The sequence below is a fragment of the Motacilla alba genome, chromosome 1A (assembly GCF_015832195.1).
Source record: "Motacilla alba alba isolate MOTALB_02 chromosome 1A, Motacilla_alba_V1.0_pri, whole genome shotgun sequence".
NCBI lineage: Eukaryota > Metazoa > Chordata > Aves > Passeriformes > Motacillidae > Motacilla > Motacilla alba.
Window position 1 is genome coordinate 48,591,048 of NC_052031.1, and position 21,462 is coordinate 48,612,509.

General features: G+C 42.5%; 1 protein-coding gene across 1 annotated transcript in view; it reads right to left on the bottom strand.

Annotated features, from left to right (window-relative positions):
• Positions 1-3,559: 3,559 nt before the first annotated feature.
• Positions 3,560-21,462, bottom strand: part of EP300 (E1A binding protein p300) — a 59,850-nt gene continuing 41,947 nt past the window's right edge. Inside the window, exons 20-31 of the mRNA XM_038155846.1 lie at positions 20,669-20,749; positions 18,486-18,542; positions 17,012-17,089; positions 15,901-15,968; positions 15,088-15,238; positions 14,390-14,536; positions 13,857-13,970; positions 12,057-12,222; positions 11,249-11,413; positions 9,046-9,207; positions 8,306-8,587; positions 3,560-6,951 (exon numbers count right to left, since the gene is read on the bottom strand). Coding sequence (XP_038011774.1) covers positions 4,729-6,951; positions 8,306-8,587; positions 9,046-9,207; positions 11,249-11,413; positions 12,057-12,222; positions 13,857-13,970; positions 14,390-14,536; positions 15,088-15,238; positions 15,901-15,968; positions 17,012-17,089; positions 18,486-18,542; positions 20,669-20,749 — 3,694 coding nt within the window. The 3' untranslated portion in view covers positions 3,560-4,728. The remainder of the gene's footprint in view (positions 6,952-8,305; positions 8,588-9,045; positions 9,208-11,248; positions 11,414-12,056; positions 12,223-13,856; positions 13,971-14,389; positions 14,537-15,087; positions 15,239-15,900; positions 15,969-17,011; positions 17,090-18,485; positions 18,543-20,668; positions 20,750-21,462) is intronic.

A 21,462-nucleotide genomic window follows, 5' to 3' on the forward strand; every position in this document is an offset into this window, starting at 1 on the left:
CACCACAGCTCTTCATTTTTCATTGCAGTTCTAAACAAGCATTTTCAATAAATAATAGCATTTAAATGAATTAATTTTAATGTGAATCAAGTTCAACTTGATTGAGGAATACTTCTATTATTTTCAATAATAAAAACTCTGTTATGTAACAATAATCATAACAGTTCTGTAAAGCCAACTCCTTTCTTTAGGGAGAGAACATCACTGACAATCTCAGGTAGCTTAAATCCAACACTTAGATTAGACTTCACTTTCCCATCTCCTTCCCTAGTGCTGTTCTGGGCTTGGTCTGTGTTTTAACATAATCTGCAATAAATATTTTAGAAATATCAGTATCAAAGGGCTGCTGTCAGGTGCAATGACAGAAGGAGCCCCAGCTGCAGTGGGAGGGATTACTGCTGCAGGACAGGGGGCCAGGCTGCTTCCTCAGGCACTCAGCTCCAAGGTGTGCAGCTCTTGTACTTCAGCATCTGCTCTGTCCCTCATTACCACAACATCTTTGAGGAGCCTTGTCTCACTGGCTCTTTGTGCTTGTCTACTGGGACTGTCCTCTCCCCCATGCTCTGGGATGCAGAGCTCATGTTCCACGTCCCCAGGCTTCATAAATTCATCTGCTGCTTATCCAGAGCCTCCTTTTTCAGCTTTCTACTCTGTTATTTCAAAGAGCTCATGAGAATCCTGGTGCTCCAGGGGCCTTTTTTCACTTCCAGCACTAAGTGGCAGCCATTTGGTCACAGGCCTTCCAAATGCTTGTGTGCAGTGGGAAGTGGCACGTGGCTTTAGTAAGGCTCCTCCTAGCTGACACTGTGAAAAACCAGAAGACTTTGAAGGGTTTAATTTTTGTCATGAGCACTGGGAAAGCAACCATTTTGAAGAAAAAGTATTTATAGACATGTAAGCCTTGGCTATACATTCATGGTACTGTCTTTGAAAAATGAAAATAGAGTAGATGAGCTTGGAAAACCAACAAAGAAACAGATGGAATAATAGAAGAAAACCTATTCTGCTTAACCTTTGGCAGAATAATTTTACCAAGGGAACTGTGAAATGAAGAGAGGTGTGTCCTGCACTATGTAAGAACAGGCAACAGCCTACTCACAGGTGGGAGACTTGAGCAGTTGCTGTTTTCCAGATCTCTCTTGTGGGCTGAGGAACTTGCAGAAAACCTTTGTCAGATCATCCTTAACGCTACACTAACGTTCTTCCACATCTACAGCCACTTGCCACTATCACGGTAATTGAGCAGTTTGTACAGTGAGCAAATAATCCCACCCCAGACCCAACAGGCAACCCAGTTAAGGGCACAAATGCTAAGTTAGCCTGTTCTTCCTTGCTATTTTACTACCACATTAAATCTGTCAATATATGTCAACACAACTGTACATATAAATACTAATGAAACAGTAAATAATTTTTGTCCAAATTAAAAAAACTCAAACAAACAAATAAAAAAACCCCAAACCAAAACAAAACCCCAAAAAGCAGCTACAGCCAGTTCCAAGGCTATCCTGACAAGACGAGGGAAGAGTTAACTGCCTAGGACATAAATCTCAGTTTGAAGTGCTTATCCCATCCCAGACTCCCAGGAAATCTGGCTTTTGAGAGCTGAGCTGTGCTGCCTCTCGATCCCTCTACAAGCTTTTCAAGGAAGACATGGGGCACCACCATGTCCTGCCAGGTCACCTTCCGCAGCAGAAAGGGCAGCCTGGACTAGTGAGTTCAGCTCATGGCAGAAGATGTTACACCATCCACAAGGCCTGACACATAATATGCAGTTTACCAAGGTGGAAATCCCTTTACATATCCTTTCCCAAGTCACAATTAAGGGCTCTCTCTCACTGTTCGTGGTGACAGGGGAGAACTGGGCCCACCTGACAGAACAAAAGGCTTGAAATCCTTCAATACAAGCTTAAACTGAGATAACAGCAGGCAGCCTGAGGTATTTTTTCTTTTTTTAACTCATGAGTTTGGAGTTCTTATTTCTGGTGGCTGTAACTCAGGCCGTGTGGTTACAAGCCCCGGCAGTGTGGGTGGTGGTAGACCCAGGTCACGCCTCAGGCTGCCCTGGCTTTCCATCAGCAGGCCTGGTGAGATATCCACTGTATGGCTGCCAAAGCTCTGGTCACCACGACATCGTACTGGGAGCTTGTTTCAGTGCCACACTGGTGTGGGACAGCACAGACACTGAAAAGCAAAAGTGAAGAGGAAATGGAATGAAAGACTCCTTGCTTTCAGGGCAGCAGAAGCTCTGCACTTCCAGCCAAAGGATCAGGGTTGGCAAAGAGCTTTCTTCTGGTAATGACCTTTCAATTCCCGCTACTGCCTTTAGGTCAGGAGCAGTCCATCCCAATGCACCAGGGTAACTGCAGCTGGGTGCAGAGCTGATCTGCACCGTGCCAGCGTGAGTAGTATGAGGTTTAGCCAAGGCCGAATACCAGAGCCCAGGGCTGCTTTCCTTAAGCCGGTCACAAATTTTCCACCCTCTTGTTGAAGGCTTGCCACCACCCCTTTTAAAATACAAGATTCATTGTCCTAATTGTGTTTATATCCAAAGCCCAAGCATTTTACTCCCACGTTTGAAGATCTCCAACACCCATTCACATCGTAATACACCATTACTTTTATTTGGCACTTACCCCCTCCATCATCTTCTACCAGCAGTTTCCTGAGATCAGCTTGTTTGTTTTATCTATCTGGGATCTGCAGATGCGCTGCTGTTCCCAACACAGCTGGCATTACAGTCGTGCTCTGGTCACATCCTTGGTCCCATCTGGGTCTTCCAGGTGCGTAACGCCCCAGTGGTGAGTTACTCCCTAGGCAGCCAGCACTGTATGCCCATGCACATCATAAGGCTGGATTTTGGGAGGCCCTCAATGAACCAGCCACATCCAGCACAACCAGCTTGAGCACAACACGCGGCGTGACCGGATTAACTCCATGTGAGCGCAGCTGTGGGCAGCCCCCAGCTGGGGTCACTGCCCGCGCGCTCCATGGTGACAGCACCTGTGTTCCGGAATGCCTCTGCGTCCGGCAGGTCACCAGATGTGACACAGGGTGACTGGGCACCCGCGCACCATCCCGGTGCAGCACCTGCCTGCAGGACATCCACACAAGCTTACCTCACAAGCTCGCACTTCAGTGCCAAAAGGCGCACAATATACTCCAAGTGAAATAGGATCTTTTAATATCACATATCCAAACAAATAGTTCTCATTTCAAAATGCAAAATAGGTCCTTTGAAGATCAGCTGCTCCCGGGCTGTGTGAGCAGGGCGGGGCACAACTGACTGGCACAACTGTTGAGGTCAGACCTCATTTCTTTGGTAAGATACATGCCGGGAACAACGCGAATGTAGAGTTGTACCAAAAGAGTCCATTTAGAAGACTAATTATTACTCCATACCCCTTATTAGAGATTTGCATTTTAAAACAGTCATATACATTAAATAGCTCTCCGACGTCTAGATAGCAAACATTTGAAGTAGCACATATTCTGCTACCCCCACCATTTTAAGAACAAGCAACACATGTGGGAGAGAAGGGAAACATTAAAAACAGGCTGTCTGTCTCACACAGTTTATTTAACAATAGGTAATAAGAAATCAATTTTAACAGTCTATACAGTGATCGAAAGTTCTTATTTATAAGTAACCAACTTTAATTGCATGATATACAACATTTGAGGGTTTTTTGCTTTCTATTTTCAAGTTTTACAGAAAATGGAAGAGGGTGGGAAGGGGGCATGGGAGAGAGAAAGCAAGCATAAAGAAGAAACCCCAGGGACTTTTTCTCAGGTTGAAATAATCCCGTTGGAATTGTTTCTTACCCTCTTTTTTATGTTTTTTTTTCTTTGTTAGATGTAAAAATAACAAAAAAATTCTTTCAAGAAAACAGAAACCACAATATATATACTACATCCATTTGGCAGCTGCCCCTGTGTATTTCCAAAAATGTTGTCTTCTCTCTACATGTACAAATTACTTTAATACTTGAAGTTTTTTTTTAAGCTCAGACTCTTGTATAGAAAATTCTTGGAGGACAAAAGTAGACTTCAGGAGGGAACTGAGTTATTTAATATTTTTACATTTTTCAAAGAATTGACATATTTCCAACCAAAGAGGAAAAGACTGGTATTTATTTTTATATATATATATTTATATATGTAATGTAGTTTTAAAGCAACATTAACCCCTTTTGTCCTCCGGTTTTAGGAAAGGTTCTCCTGTGTTTTTCTGTTGTTCTGTTTTTTGTGGTGGTTTTTATCGCAGTGACATGAAGAAAAACCAGAATAGGGAAAATGTTTACCATCTGCCTCAGTAAATAATAACTATCAATATTACATATTTTCATTAATTTAAAAAAAAAATAAAACCTATTGGAGGCATGAGCAGGGCATCCTTTGGTGAGCAACCAAAAGACCACCTTACTCCCCCGACCTCCCCAATGCACACGAGGAAAAAAAAAAGCCAAGAAAAAGGACTGGTTATGATTCCAGCCATAACAAAAATATATTCTTTGTACTCTACTGTCCCTCAGGTTCGTTGTCGGTTTGTTTTTAAAACCACAAACTACTGCTGCAGAGTTCAGATGTGTTCCAGGGAAAAACGTCGTTTTAGCTAAGAAAGATTCAAAAAAATTTGTCTTCAGTACAAAAAGTCTTGCGAAAATAAGTTTTTTTAATTTTCTTTGTTTTTTAATTTTTTTTTGCTCCCAAAATGCTACAACGTGTCTAGTGTATGTCTAGTGTACTCTGTGAAAGGTTTGAATTCAAGTCTGAGTTCTCGGAGCTGAGCCCCAGTTCCGTGGCGCTTGTACCATGGAGGCCTGCCATGCCGGCATTGCTAGCAAGCTGGGAAAGCATTGCACTCTGGTCCGGGCTGGCAAAGTGCCCTTGATCCATGGGGTTAGCCTGGGCAGCTACCAGTCCTGGATGTGGGGAGCTGGTCTGCGGGGAGACGTGGTGTGGAGAAGGCTGAGGCTGCATCCGAGGGGATGGGCTGGAATGAGGGGGCTGGGACTGGGGCCGCGGTGAGGGTACAGGCTGTGGAGAACGCACTTGATTGGTGAGCGATGAAGGGAGCTGCTGGCCCTGGAGGTGCGGGGACTGGGCCTGATTGGGGAGCATGTGCTGTTGGGGGCTCATAGGATTGGGCTGAGCTGGGGATCCCATCTGCTGCTGAAGCAGCCTTTGCTGGAAAGCCTGTTGCAAACTGGCTCCTGTCTCTGCACTCATGGCCTGTGGAAGCTGGCTTATTTGTCCCATGTTTCCTTGCTGCATCTGCTGCATGTGGTGCTGCATTCGCTGCTGCTGCTGCTGGGGATACCCGACACCCTGGGGCTGCTGAAACTGGTTGTGGTTGGCCATCCCTGGCCCCAGCGTCGGTCCCGCTCCCTGCTGCTGCTGCTGCTGGTGGCGCTGCTGCTCCATCATCTGGTGCCGTCTCATCAGGAGATCTCGGAACTGGGGAGCCATCCCCGAGTGATTCATATTCATCTGCTGTGCCTGAGGATTCATCCCAGCCATGGCCTGCTGCGGCTGCTGCTGCGGCTGCTGCTGGGGCATGCTGGGTCTCTGCACTCCTGCTTGCATGGGGTTCATGTTCTGCATGGCCGGGTTGGGGTGCACCCCTCCTTGCTGCCCTTGCATGGCCTGCTGCGGCTGGAGCCCCGGCTGGCCCTGCGGGACGCCAGGCTGCCCCGCCATGCCCTGCGGGTTCTGGGACCCCGCGTACTTGGCCGCCCGCTGCTTGATGAAAGCAGCCAGCAGCTGAGGGTTGGAGTGGAGGATGTTAAGCACCTGCTGCTGCTGCATGGGTGAGCTGGGAGACCTGAGAGTCCGCAGTAGGTTTTGTAAGGCCGCCTGGGGCAGAGGTTGTTTGGGCTGAGCGGCGCCAGGTACCTGGCCCATCCCTGGCTGAGGGGCCATATTCATCGGCTGACCTGGCTGAGCTACTGACATCATGGATGGCCTCTGCATTCCTGGCTGCAGCTGAGCTTGGGGCAAGGCTCCCTGCACCCATGGTGGCTGCTGCTGAATTCCTGCTGGCCCCATACCTTGATCTATATGGCCACCGGGACCTCTGCCTATCTGTGGAGGGTTCATTCCCATCGGTGGCATCTGGGGCATCTGGTGCTGAATCGGCCTTTGGAAGATCTGAACCTGTGCCATCTGGCGCTGGGTCTCTGCCGCCCGCTGGATCTGCATGGCCATTTCCACTGCTGCCGGAGGAGGACCCTGAACTGGTGGCTGCGGTGGCTGAGGTGGAGTTGGAGGCGTCACCTGGCCACCTGCCTTGCCCTGGGACACAGCGCTGGGGGGCTGAGTTCTTGGCATGGTGTAGGGTGGCATGCTGTTGGGAGGCGCGGGCTGAGGCTGTGACACAGGCTGGGGCGGAGGCTGGGGTTGCGGGGTCTGCGGCGTCGGGGGCTGCTGGCCCGTCGGAGTCGTCGGCGTGGCCGGCGTGGGCGAGGGCAATCCTTGCTGCTGGCCCGCCACGCCCGTGCGCTGCATGCTCGCCATCCTCCTTCGGAGCATCTGCGCCTGCTGCAGGCGGTGCTGGAGCTGCTGCTGACGGAGCTTGTGTTTGATGTTGAGGCAGAAGGGCACGGGGCATTTGTTCTCCTGGCAGTGCTTTGCGTGGTAGCAGCAGAGAGCAATGAGTTGCTTGCAGATGGGGCACCCTCCGTTGGTCTTGCGTTTGCAGCCTTTGGTGTGTTGGACAACCCGTTTCATCTTCTGACAGGACGGCAGTGAGCAGTTGGCATTGCGACACTGGCAGGCGTGGACCAGAGACTGGATACAGCGCTGGATGCTCAGGCGGCGCGAGTCTCCGGGGCTCTGCGTCGTGGCTGTCTGCTGGTTGTTGCTCTCATCATCAAGACCGAGACCTAATTTTTCCATCTTGTGGTCATGGTTTTTAGTGTTATAGCAGGTGATGCACAGGTCATAATCCTGAAAAGACAACAACGGATGAGTTATCAGTGTTCCTGAAACTCCATATGATAAATGAATGAATGATGTCCTGCCACCTCAACAATTACTCCCAGTCTGTTCCAGGCAAATTATTGCTCTAGGGAAAAATTCAATCTTTTGTGCCATGTTGAGGTACTAGAGAAGGAATAAATCCAAATTATAGCCAGGGAAAGTGCGTGGTGTAAGGGTGTCTGAAAGCTACACAAATATATAAACCTTGAATAACAAGTCGGCTCTGAGCTAGTAAGTCACACATTATTCAGCTGGGCCAGAAAAATCCCAGAAAAATCTCCTTTCCCAAAGGAAAGGAGAAGAACTAAGCAGAGGACAAATAGCTGCTCATCTGCTCCTACTTCAAAAGAAGAGAGCAGGAGTGGCAGAAGCGGTACCAGCTTTCAAAAAAGAATGAAAACTGCATTTTCAGTTTGCAGATGTGAGTTAAACAACAGAATGCTGAAAGAACAGAACACGTTCCGTGAGAGCAACAGCACATAAGTTTGGGTTCCATAACTGATCTTTAAGAAAAAGACCTAAGTTCTTAGGATTGACTAAACCATAGGAAATTTAGAATTTACTTTCCGGTACATACCAAGAAGGTAAAAGCACATGTGTGTGCATTTTTACATATACATATATATATGTAACCAGAGGAAATGGAAGTATCAAATTGTAATTAGGACCAAATCTGAGTCAGTCATTCACTTCCAGCAGGCTAGAAAACTAAGTTAGAAGTCAGATACAATGATAATCCAAGCTTCCAGTGGGCATTGAACCAAACCCCTGGACTCGATCTTCAAACGCACTGCTTTTTGAAACACTTCTGAAGATACAAATGCTGTTTGCAGCATTCTACAGAAACAACAGAGTAGTGAGGGAGTCTCAGGGGTATTGGGATCTGACTTGCAGCACAGCAAAACCTCTGTGCCAGCAAACCAAAAGAGAGCCCTCTTTACAGAAATACTGCTGCCCTACACTTCTGACTCTGGAAGGAAGATGTACACATTGCTCTTCAGAAAAATCAGCCGATCCTACCATTCCAGCTCAAGTCATGGCTACAGTTCCCAATTTGTCAGGCAGCAGCACCTTAAATAAACTACAGAAAACACAACTCTATTTCAGCACTCCACAAGGCAAAAATCACACCAAGCAGCACATTAGCAGAACCACTTGTTAAGGAAAATGTTTTCCCTCCTTTCTGAACTGCCAGCAGATGAGCTGCAGAGATCTTTTTCCATCAGTTAATAACGAGAGATTTGAGAGATCAGTTCAGGTAAAGAGCACTCTGGGCACAAAGATACAGGGGCAGAAGCAGGGAAAACTTTACCAAACATACCTCACAGACAGTGCAATGCCATCTGGTCTCCACATGATGTTTGCACTCGTTGCAGGTGTAAACAAAGCGGTCTTGGCTCTGGGTATGCAGTTCCACCAGCATGCACATGGTTGACCACTGAGCCCTTCGTAGTGAGGAGAACTCCAGGTGCTTGTCTCTAGCAAGGGTTAGGAAAGCATCACGCCCATCCATCAGGTCACATGGAATGAGCGGGTCAGGCTCAATGATGGGGGGCAGGGAGTTGGCTGCAGGGCCAGCAATGAGACGGATGACAAAGAAGACCTGAAAAATAACAAGGCTTAATATGCTAGCACTTATCAAGGTGTTTTGCTCACCAAACTTCATTACAGAGTGTACAGTTCCAGGATCAGCTAACATTCGAATGACGGGCTGCCAGGTGGGGTGCTTGTGAGGCCTGGGAAATCTCAGAATTCTGGGTGCCCTGCAGATTCACTTTCCTCTGAAGAAATAGGAAAGGGGCACTGGACTGAACAGTAACAGTAGAACTGCTGTGGCAATCTAGACTGTTAGGAAGTTCTGCATGAGCACAGCTGCATTTATTCCCACTGCCCTTGCGGCAAAGAGCAGCCAGACTTACTGGTACTGGTCTGTCTGGGTGAGCCACTCAATTCTCTGGCCAAACCCGTATAATTTACAGGGCATGACTCTGTTTGAAGTATCAAAACTCTGTACACTCCTTTACTGAAATAAAAAACATTCCTCATTCAATCAACTCTTACCTCCTTGTGCTTCTCCATAGTGGCATACAGCTTTTGGGAGAGGTCATTGGACACATTGGGCATGCCAGGCTTCTTCTTATTGCCACGACTCAAGCTACTCTTGTTTTTACTTGTCTTCTTATTGTTCTTCTTTTTGGCATTTTTGCTGTCTCCCTTGCTCACCTAGCAATTTTAAAGACATTTTGTGTCAGGTATCTAAGCAACACCACGTCACAATTTTATTATTTTTATATATTCTATAACTGTAGGACAAACCACACTTCACAATCATTTACTCTGAAGACACGTACTAGTGCCCTCAGAAACATTAAATTAACTCTATTAGAATTACTCCAAAAGATATCAAGATCAGCAAAACATACCTCCAAAAATATCAAAAGCATTAGATGCTCAGGATGTAGAAGCAAAACAATATATAATGAAACTTGTTTGTCCATTACAGCTACACACTCTTGGACAATCACCAAGGGGTTCAGTAGATGAATTCTCAATGCAATTCACAAGTAAAAATAACAGCAAGGTGCAATTGATATCACACTAAATAAAGGTAAGGAAGACTTAAACCACTTAGATTTAGTTTGCTACAGCTCTGACAGATTTACTTTTAACAGACTGCATTAAACTGATTTTGGTATGAAGCTGTTGTTCTGAGTCCAAAATGCATTAGTAGTGCAGCTTCTAGAGTGCATCTGTCATACCCTGCAACACTCAAACCAAACAGGTCATCTTAATTTCAGCTATATTCTGTTAGCAATGAACAGTTTATTGCTCGCTGGGATGCTTAGAGAGCCCCTCAAAACCCCACAGCATAAGATGATCAAAGTAACTGTTAGCCAAACAAGCATTTTTCCGAAGCTTAAAATAACTTTGTCAGAATGGAAATTCCCAGTGAACTTGGATGACTATCACATCACTTGACAGTACAGTTTATTATTGCCCCTTCTTCAAGTATGAAACACAGAATCAATAAAGAGTTACAAATATTTGTAATAATAATAAAGTTAAATAGTAATTTACTGCAAGTTGGCTGTATGTCAGGATTTTGGGGCCAAACTGCTGTGAAGTCTCAACTAAATATTGACCAACCTCACACAGACAGTGAAATGATCCTTCACTAGTGGTTTCTGGGTATATTACAGAGATGAGGACTTGAAGCTATACCTTGTGGAAAGCAAACAATACCTTCCTAAAAAATATGTTACTTAATGCAAATTTGATATCATGTTGCCTAATTTCCTGCACTTTGTTTAATCAAAGTCCTTGAAAGAAGGTATTTCAAAGAGCAGCACAGCGGTATCCCATTTTTTAATTGTAACATCAAACCTAACTTTTTTTTGATCCAAAGACCTTCCAGCAAAAAAATTCTAATCCCCCCACAAAAATCTAGTCGCTGATAAGGTGACGAAGCAGCAGCATTTAAAGAGTTAACTAACAAGTACTACTGCATGAGCAAAACTACTACCCTTACCCTAGATTCACCACTTCTTCCATGAAAGTTCAGAGCATCCAAGGATAGGCAGATGCAAGAATTCTATATCTGTTCACTTTCAAACTTATTGCTGAATTATGAGACATCTCTTATTTTTGAGGGTTTTTTGGTTGAACTTGATAACACAGTTGTACATTCTCAAAAATAATTACACAAGACACCAGCAAGAAATTTCTCTAGTTTAAAGTAGCCCAGCAACAGTTCAGCAGTAATTTGTGCTTCAGATCCTCAATGCCTTAAAGCTACCAAACAAACCTATTGAGAGCCAAGTACTAACTCACAGCATTCCATTACTCTCTCAGAACATTCTGCTAAGATTTGTGTTATATCAGCTAAGTTAGAAAGAGTGAGCCACTATTTAAAAGCTAATGCTTAAGGAAAAAACTTCCAAATCAGGCTAAGGTGGCAACATGATCATTGATAACAACTGGATTTCAGCAACAAAATTTTTAACTAGCAGCTGTTTCAACAGAATTGCCTTTGGTAATTAGATAGTTTATAGCCCTGTGAACACCCACTATTCATCCAGATGTACCTTAGTCGTATTTTACCAGCTCTAGTCTATAACTGTAAAATTGAAATTTATTTTAGAGTGAAGAGTGAAAAATGAAAACCTCAGTTAACCAAAGTGCCTTGCGCCCCTCTGTTTTTAATAATTAGCCTTATCTAATCAGAACTTTTACATTAGATCATGAAAAGCAGAAGTATCCTTACATCTGTGCTTTCATTACTAGTGTTTTCCTCTCTCTTCCGTTCTTCTTCCTCTTGCTCTAGTTCCTTAATGCTCTCCTCCAGAACATTAGGCCAGAAGTCCCCTTCAAAGTAAGGGAGCTCCTTTGCACTTGTTAGACGGTCTTCTGTTGCCTGCTTAAATATATCCTAAAAGAGAGCAAGCCCACTTTTGGTTATCACTATTACAAGTCACATAATGAAAGGCAACGTTCTCAATGAGTGAAAAGGCATCAGCAGACTAAACAAATAAAAGCTTAATATTATAATTCATTTTATGAGAACACATTCTAAGTGCAAATTTAAATGTAGCTGTATCCCTTACAGTTTGTCAGATACATTTCAAATATTCCCACTCAGAAGAAAGAAATCATTACTGTGTGCTAGACTTCAATATGCATTCTTACCAACTGGGACAATGTAATCACCATAACCTCAATGTTCATTTAAATCCTTATAATTCCAAAGATTTTACATACTTCTAACTGCATGAGCATCCTAACCCTGCAATTTGATCTCACACAAGAAGATTTTAAGACTCATATATGTTCTTTTGCTCTTTTACAGTATTCCTCAAGAATTTAGCTTGTTCTAAGGAACCATTTCAAGTCTTTTGCTAGAACGATTTCAGAAGCTACATGTTTTGAAGACAGTATGCTTTAACTCTAAACTTATGGTGCTCAATTCACTTAAATCTAATGCAGTAAACACCAAGAATCAAGCACAGTGCGTAGGGCAAGGAAAAAATCAAGACAAGATTGACCAATCTCCCTCAAGAGCACACTTAACACACCTTGTAATCGTGGACGATGCGCTCCGACACAGACTTGTCCAGCATCTTTTTGTACCACTCTTGCAGTCGCTTGGGTTTGGGTATCTTTTGGTCAGGAGGATGGCAGTGGAAGATGTAGTCATCTCCTTCGCTGGGCGGGCACGCCCAGATGTGTCCAGTAGTATACCTGCCGCGGTCAGACAAAACCGGGACATGTGGGCGCTGACAATGGACTCGCGCGCGCTCTCCGCTCTGACACCAGGTGGCGCCACCACCGAGGCTGGCAGCTGTTCCCGGACCTCACATTTCCATCTTTTCACTAATTTTCTAAAATCCAGCGCTGTATATGGAGCACTTACGAGTAAAAGGTGCACATTTTACAGCCTACCTAAAAAACAAGGCCTGACACAACCTGCAACTACTATCTCCCAATTAACTAATGGAAGAAAGACTGAGTCTAGGTGTTTCAGTAGTGAAATCTTGAGACAGAGCAGCAATATTTTTCCTAGCAACATTTTAAAAACAGATTTACTTAAAGAAAGAATTCACTTTTCTATTGTAAATCTTCTGGTTTTTGAGAATCGGTTTGAAAAAAGTTTTAGAATTTTATCTGGGAATAAACAGGCACTGCCAACCTGAGGTATTGGGTCCACAATCAAGAGTACTATTAAGATAGATGACAGCCAATTAGTAGCAGCTGCAGCAAATGTAACACCTAAGATCACTTCTCTATTCTCAGTTCTTCTCTATTAGTTTTTGAAGACAACTCTAGTAGGAAGAATAACCAGTTAGAGAAAAATAACCATCCTTGCCCCACTGAGGAACAGCTCTGCAGAACCCTCCCCAAGCCCTGGGAGCTGTAGCCAGCTGTCATTCCTTCTGCCTGAGGATGGAGACATGACACTGCAAGACCAAGACTGTTCTCCCAAAATGAGAACCTGATGTTGCCCATTAGCACAGAAAATAGCATTAAGTAAAGCTGAGGCTTGAGCTCTATGCAGCAAATGTACAGACTCACAGATAGAAAATAGACAATAAAAAAAGCAGAAAGAGGCCTAATGTATGCTTTTGAAGTAATAAAGAACACACCACCTCACTGAGGTACTGGAGATAGTACTGCTTACCTGCACTTCACCTTCTCTATCTTTTCTCATCAACTGCTTTAAACATAGTCCCTAACAATTTCTCCACAAATAACTTCACCAACTTACACTAGGTACCTTCACAATAGAGTGATGGTTACTTCACTGGCCTTTCTACTTCAGTAATCAGGGTAATTTAATTTCCACCTTTCTTGCTACTGCAATTGTTCTGTGTTCTGTTGTGCTGTCCAAGTATATTTTCCTCTTTCTTTCCTAACTCTTCAGTTTCTCACATTTATAGCTACTCAAGATCTCTTTAGTGGCCATCTACATTTGTTACAGAGTTAGCCAGTACAGACAAAACACACAACTTTCTCCTTATAAACAAGGGTAAGAACTTACTTGCTGGCCCAAAGGAATGACCTAATTAAACCCGTGGCATTACACAATGACAACAACATTTTATGGACCAGAGAAGGGGCTCACTGTTTCTACTTAGACTTAAAAAAGTTTTACATAAATTTGGAAATATCAAAATAGCTGAAGCAGAGGCCTCCCCTGAAAAGCCTGCAATCCCTTCTTCTCGTTTCCTTTTCAACTGTACACAGTTGTTGTGTTATTCTATCAAGGTTTGATACTTGGGCACCATATTCTTTACTACAGGATGTAGTAATTTAATTGGCAGCAAGAACTATTCAGCACAAATGCTGTACAGAAGAAAATGTTATAAGATACTTACCCTAGTTTCTTAACATACTCTAGATATCCAATCAGTATTTCATGATAGACAGCAGTCCTCAAGCATTTAGGGCGGAAGAAATGAACACTGTCAAGGTACGATATATACACTCGCCTAAAAAAAACCCAACAAAAACAGGCATGAGAAAGAGGAGAGATTTTGAAGTAATTCTAGAAGTTTATTAATGTTATTTTATACATCTCATGCATCCATTACAACAGCAATCTGCAATGCATCTGCTCCCAATTTACCTCTAGAAACTTGGCCTTCTTTTGATATCCTAGCCTTATCTCCCTAAAACTATTCAATCCCTTCCTTGAAAACACAGATCAGTGATCCTTGAGGCAACTCTGCCTTCCAGCCAGCATGCCCAGTAAGAAACAACTCAAACATTACAGAAGCTACTTCGTTTCTGGAACATAACAGCACTAAGGGTCTCATATAAGCAACAGAGAAGCTCTATACAGAACTACAGGAGGTTCATCCAAGGGAGAGAGTACCAAGGTAAAACAGACTTTTGTGGGGTTCCTCACCTTTGATTGGGTGGAGGGCAGTCTGAGCCATACTCCTGCACGTGCATCCCAAAGAAGCACAAGTCTACGCCATCAATCTCCTCAAAGGCAAAAAGCGCTTTTGTTCGGTATGGGAAAGACTCTGCCATCTCTCCACTGTCCACGAACCTGCAGAGCAGAGGGTAAAGTGGAACACCAAATATATTCACATATCAGAGACTGCATGTTACTAGGTGAAGGCAACAAAGACAGGGCTACTCTAAGCATAATTTCAGTGTCATTTGAAAGTTAAATGTTTACAGACTACTCAAATATGAGGCACCCACTTTTTACTATGGAAAAGACACTCGTCACAAAAAATTATGATGCTGCTGGAACACCTGTTTGTCACTACTTGGCTGGTGATGAGGTTTTGAATGCAAAAGTCTTTTTTGAGTGGATATTAGAAAAAAAAATCTTCATGAAAAGGACTGTCAAGTATTGAAGCAGGCTGCCCAGGGAAGTGTTTGAGTCACCATCCCTGGAGATATTTAGAACATCTGTAGATGTAGCACTTGGAGACATGGTTTAGCAGCAGCCTTGTCAATGCTAGGGTAACAGCTGGACTCAAGCTTAGAACTATTTTCCAACCTAAATGATTTTATTTAATCAAGTGTATCATGTAAGTACAAACAGCTCCCACTTCTGCAAAAAGAAAGCAAAATTAGAAACGAACATACCTTGCTTTCATTCCTGGTTTTACTTCGACAGTTTTGTCAGATGCGTGTACCACCCTAACTGTGACCTCTCCTGCCTCAGGGTGATTCTGTCGTCTTAGGAACTCATTGACTCTGTTCTCCAGGAAGGTACCAAGTCTTGTAGCTGGTAATCCTGCAGGAGGAAAATACAGCTCTAAACATATACAAAACTGAACTGTTCATATGTAATTTCTCTACTCAGATTTTAGATGAAAAATGACTTTTAACACATGCAGTATGCTAACATAAATTACAGCTTTATCTTTAAACCCTGCCACTTCTAGATGGGGTGAGCTGCTTTTCCCCTGCAGGCACATTTAAGGCTTATACATTATTTAAATGAATAAAGAATCTGTATTTCAACCCAATTTCTACCTTGTCTTAAAAGTCAATCACAATTAAGGTTTCTCCTGAACAGATGTTATTTATTACTTAAACTGGATTACAAAACACTGCTTTCAGACATCTTCACAAGCAGACATGGCATTTGGAAGTATATTCTGTCTAAAAACCCATACTAGCCAAGTTAGTATATCTCCACTTACCAAAAGAATGTACTTCAATAATGAAAGTGCTCTAAAACAGTTTTTTAGCCCTCTAAAACAGAATGTTAACTAACACTACCACCTGTGAATGCAAAGACTTTGAACATTACGGAACTGATGGTCAAAATTGACCAAAAGTATCCTCCTTGAGCTCTTAAAAAACTTAAATAAAAAACAAGCATAAAAAGCCACCTCTTCCCCATTCTTAACATATTATTTAATTTTTTTGGTGCAAGTGTCAGAATCTTACTTTTAGCAGAGAATTTGTTCTCTTTCCTGGTTCGTCCTGTTTTCTTTAGGCAGCCATCACAGACGAAGCTGAAGCAAAAAAAAAGAGCAAGTGAAGTCACCCCAAGTCAGACCACCAAGTTCTCTAGCATCCTACCATTAGAAGCAAAATCTTCCACCAGATCTTATCTGATCTGGAAAATACCATAACTGAAATTTAAAATTAAAGCACAAAGAACAGCCTAACTGTTTCAGAGCTGCAGAGGAGGATCTAAGCTCGAGGTGCTGCATGTCCTATCAGTTGCTCACATCACCACTGGAAAGCCCAGGGAAGTCTCCACTGGCAGGTCTGAGAGTATCAGCTCAAATATGCTTGGTGCAAATAGGCTCAAACTTCTCTCTCTGATGATAAGACACTGCAACACCAAGCATAAGGCTGATTTTTTCCTAAATGCCCAAATACACTGTAGAGGGAAATGATTCTATGACTCTTCTTCACTTACAGGACATCCACCCACTTCTGCAGCCATGTGGATGGGACAACAGAACGCTAAACTGACACTCTTTGGGGACAAGAAACGGGACATTTAAGCTGTTATAAAACTTAATCAACATATAATTTGTCATTATTTGAAAAGTTTTTAAATGAATCAGAAGAAAACACATGTTGATCAAGAACTGTGGAGCATCTAAAGAGAACTATATTTTTTAAATTTAAATTTAATCTGATCACTGAGGTCAAAAAAGTTGATTCACCTGTTAAATCCCTGTTACAAAATTCTTTGAAGATGATGAAGCAGTATGATTTGTAAAGAAAATAGATCAATCTGAAACTGTTACCAGAAGTAAAAACCATCTTTTCATGAAGGGCTAGCATCTCTAAACATAAAAGGCTGAAATGCGCTTTTCCACATGAAGAAGCATTGGAAACAAAAGATGAGAAAACTTGATACACAACACTGTAGGATATACTGTCTAAATTTGATATTATCCTAAAGACTTTAGAAAATTTTCAGGGAATGTAATTTCTTCCATTAAACAGTCTTTTAAATATAACCAATATAAGGAAGTTTACACATGAGCTCTACCAAATAGTAAATATGCTATCTACTTAATAAGGAGAAATTCCTCACCCAGAAGGCCAGATTATCTCATTATGAAGAACACAGATCTGGTGCATTTTTCTTCCACACTCTATACATTCAACAAATCTGTACAAGGCAAAAAAGGCAAAGGGAAGCAAAGGTTAGTAGTATCATTGCTTACTTGTGTATTTTGTAGTACTTTATTAGAGCACTTCTAGCATTTAGGCTTTTGAGTCTATTTAACACAGAGGGAACATCTATGCTGAGAACAGCCTTCAGAACAAATTAAAAACCTGCCAGCTCAAGTCAGGCAGACTGTGCAGGGACACTTTATTACCATTTGCTTGTCTTACCGCCATCCACTCATTTTTTTTCAAGTGAAGCCCTTTTAAGGACAAGATCTCTAAACTGCTTGCTGCTGTAGAGAGTAGAGGAAAATGGATTCACCCATGTCAGAAAGGAAGAACCAGGTGAAATACTTGGCTCTTAGTTGCCCCACTATGCTTGAATCCTGGGGTATATTGCAAATATACTGCAGAAAGGTGGGAAGGAAGAACCAGAAGCAAATACCAAAGTCACCTTCAGAAAATTAGCAGAGATTTAAGGACAATTGAGATGTCACATGATGTAGTTTCCAGATGTTGGTGAATATAATTACCCAAAATATCTAAGGTTGCTTCAGGTATTGGGAAATCTGACTCCTTTTGAATATGCCTGTCTAAGAGTTTGAGACTTTGAATGAATAGCTGTCATCTATGTAGAGCATGTGGTACCACACTGTAAGTTAGGCTTATATTCTAGCTTCACTTTAACAAAGGGAAAGAAAAGTTATGAATCAAGCTACTATTCTCTCCTTCCCACAGCCCTTGTAAAACAGAACTGGCTGACCCTTGTGCCTTTAGAAAGATGGTGTGGGAACAATAAATATCCTTTCTCCTCGTTCATTTGAGAACTGAGATAATGTTTGCAAAACAGCAGCATAGGTGTATGATGCAGGACCATGTAAAACAGCTTCAAAAAACTGCTCAGGAATATCAAGAAAAGCAGCTGAGTCACCATGATCTTAATGTCACTGAATGACTACAGTTCTGCTTTCACAGCAGTACAGAATAACTGGCTGATTCAAAATACAGCAACTTTTCCTTCTACTAAACAGCAACAGCCCTAAGAGCTACTGCCAAATGACTCTAATCAGTTCTGAGATTTGACCATTCACCACAACAGTTTCAAAGCAGAGCTATCTGCATTCATCCTTCTGTTGAATCTACGTGCAAGAAAACAAAATGGAGTCATTTCAGCTCATACATCCAGCGTTAGGTGTTTCTCAAGCACAGCCACAGTGGTTTGCATTCCCAGCACTGAATGCCAGATCTGCTGATTACTGAGCCGCCCCTACCAACTAACAGAGCTACACGAAATGGAAAATATTCAAAGACAAAGCCGATGGTGAATGAATAACATGTATCTTAAAAAGTATTTATAATAAAATGAGGACCATTCAAAGATTGACAGCAATACTTACAGCTCAGGATCCAGTGTATCATTTTTCCTTTTTGAAAACTGTTCTTTGTTTATTGTGCTATGGAGAAACAGGCAATAAAACTCAGTTTTAACACAAGACAACAAACATTCATGCAATACCACATCTATCCACAAACCAAGACAACTTACAAGCAGAGTTTTTATACACTCACTGGCACTACAAGGAAAGTAATTATATTTTACACAGTGACAGACAACTGAAGTGTATGCCACTCCACTTTGTCTGTGGAAAACATTATTTTTCTCTTGTAGAGAGCAACATTGTTCCCTTATTCAGTTTTACTACAGGATAAATATTAAAGCGTGCTGACAATTTAAGTTTTGGATAGGTCTGATCAGTATTTATTGGTGAAAAGACTACTTGATATGCCTCTCGTATTCTGTAGGCAGAATTCCAATTATCTTTGATTACTGAGAAAGGTAGGTTGTCTTTTTCAGATTCCCCTAGCCCTCCTCCTACATCAACTCCAAAGGATAAATTTCAGCTTCTGAACCCTGCAAGCCCAGCCCAGCCACCACTAAACATTATTTCTGCCTTCTCTCTATCAATTTCAAGGCCTAAAATTTCAACTTTTTGACAGAAGTTTTAAACTACCTGGTTCAGAACATACAATACTCAAATCTGTGAGAATTTACCCCAAAGAGTGTTCTGCGTAACATGAGAAGATCAGTATGTCCCTCCCTGAGAAGCAATGACAACTTGCTCACTCCAACTTGCATGAGATTAATTAACCTTCCTATCTCCTCTTATTTCATTATTTTTTCTGAATTGTGCCACCTGCAGGATACTTGAAGCTCCTTATAAAATAAACGATGAAGTTAAATATCTCAATTACCTCAAATTATTCTTGTAATATGGTGCACGGAACTTAAACAGGACACGACATGTATATTCCTACTATGTACTCTGTGACTCTATATTGAATAAATTTTGGATCTTTGCTTCTACTAGAATAGCAATCCATCTATCCCCAGGGACATGAAATGGCCCATTGTACTGACCAGTACACAACATTATTTCTTCCTTTTTCCTTCCAGAAAGGTAGGTCACAGAATCCTAGGATGGTTTGGGCTGGCAGGGACCTTAAGAGATCATCACCCCCTGCCATTGTCAGGAACTCCTTCCACTATACCAAGTAGCTCAGAGTTCCATCCAACCTGTCCTTTAACACTTCCAGTGATGGGGCATCCAGAAGTTCTTTGTGCCATCTATTCCAGGGCCTCATCACCCTCATAGTGAAGAACTTCCTCCTTCTATCTAAATTCAATCTACCCTCTTTCAGCACACTTCAGTACATCATCCCATACTTCCAGTACTGTTCTGTATGCATCCATTAGTGCATCCAGGATCTGGTTCCAAATAAAAGTTAACTCAGTTTGTCCAATTACCAACTTAAACTCTCCCTCTGGCTTCAGACTTTTCCTGAATTCCTCATATTGTTCTACCTGCAGGGTTGTTGCACTCTGTCTTCCTCCAAAGGGATTTCTTGAATAGCTCCAGGAATAACTGCCTGGCACTCATTTGTCCCTCAAGGACTTCCTTAGCCTCGAAAAATTCTGTTTCAAGATCTTTTTGAGGGGAGGTATGAGGAGGATACAGCAAAATGAGAGACTGCGACAACAGTTTGCACCAACATGGTAAAATCCATGCACAGCCTTTTATGGGTCCTCAACGACTGCACAGCCTTTCTCATAGGCAGATGGCATTCCTGTAGTGAAATATTTGTATGGCAAAAGGAGGTTGCCTGCTTCTGGTTTGGATGAAAAACGACCTAATGTTGAATACAAGTTTAATGGCATAGCTAGGGTATAAAGAAAATGGTACATTTGATATTTCAAGCTATGTCTGTTACATGCTTGCCTGCAGACATGGTTCTTTTTCTGCAGTAGAATACTTTCACTTTTTTTTCAGGGAAAAAGCCATTTGCTTCTTTCCCTTCTATTGGTATAGTTGCAATTTTAAGCACTAAGTGCTTATTTTTCACTAGTTCAGTCAGTCCAGGTTTGAAAGACAAGCAAAAGTCCAGACTTTTATGAAGGATGTGTCATCCATCTTCTATTAGCCAAAAAACCTACAGCTGACCCCCCCCTTCCCTACAGAAAGCACTGTAGGCCATGATACAGCTCACGAAAGCACAGCCCAAGCAAACACAAAGAACTCACGTTTGAGGTTGTGATGGGTCATCTCCCAGAGAAACGCTCTCCCCTTGGATTTCGTTGAAGCACTTCTCACAGAAATGATACCTGTCAGCAAGAAGGCCATATTTGGGTGAACTGCTCCGTCCACACAACACAGCCCAAGTCAAGCAACGGAGCCACCAATCACAGCAGGCCAAGGAAGGGACAGGAGCAGAGAGCAGGTCATCAACGGCGACAAGGATATTCAATGATGCAGATTTATGGGCCCCACATTGTGTTTGGTTGGTTTTGTTTTTTGGTTTGGATTTTTTTTTTGCGCAATCAAAGCCAAGTGCAGACAATGACAAGCATGAAGGAGAAATTAAAAAAAATAACACACACACGAACAAAGAAATGGGGGTTTGCAGGACAAAAACAAAAACATAGAAGCAAGACAAGACAACACAAAGCAGAAAGCCAAGGCAAAGCACAGATTAGCATTAAATCTCTCAAATGAGTTCACAAGCAGCAAACGATAAAAACAAATTAAACAAGAGTATTCCATTTTAGCATACCCATACCCTCTTCATTTTAATAATCCATGCCACGTACAGCAAAGAATTAAAATGAGACAGGGGAAAGAGCAGAAGGAAGGAGGAACTGCTACTCTGACTTGTACATCAGCACAGCAGTTCTGTTGGGAGGAGGATCTGCAGGAGATCAATGGAAGAGAGGTAGTCTTCCATCTTAAACGTATAAATGCTAAAAGGTCACAGAATTCTCTCCCAGTTGAAAGGAAAAGCTAAATACCAGAAACTTTAGGAATGATAAAATCTGTC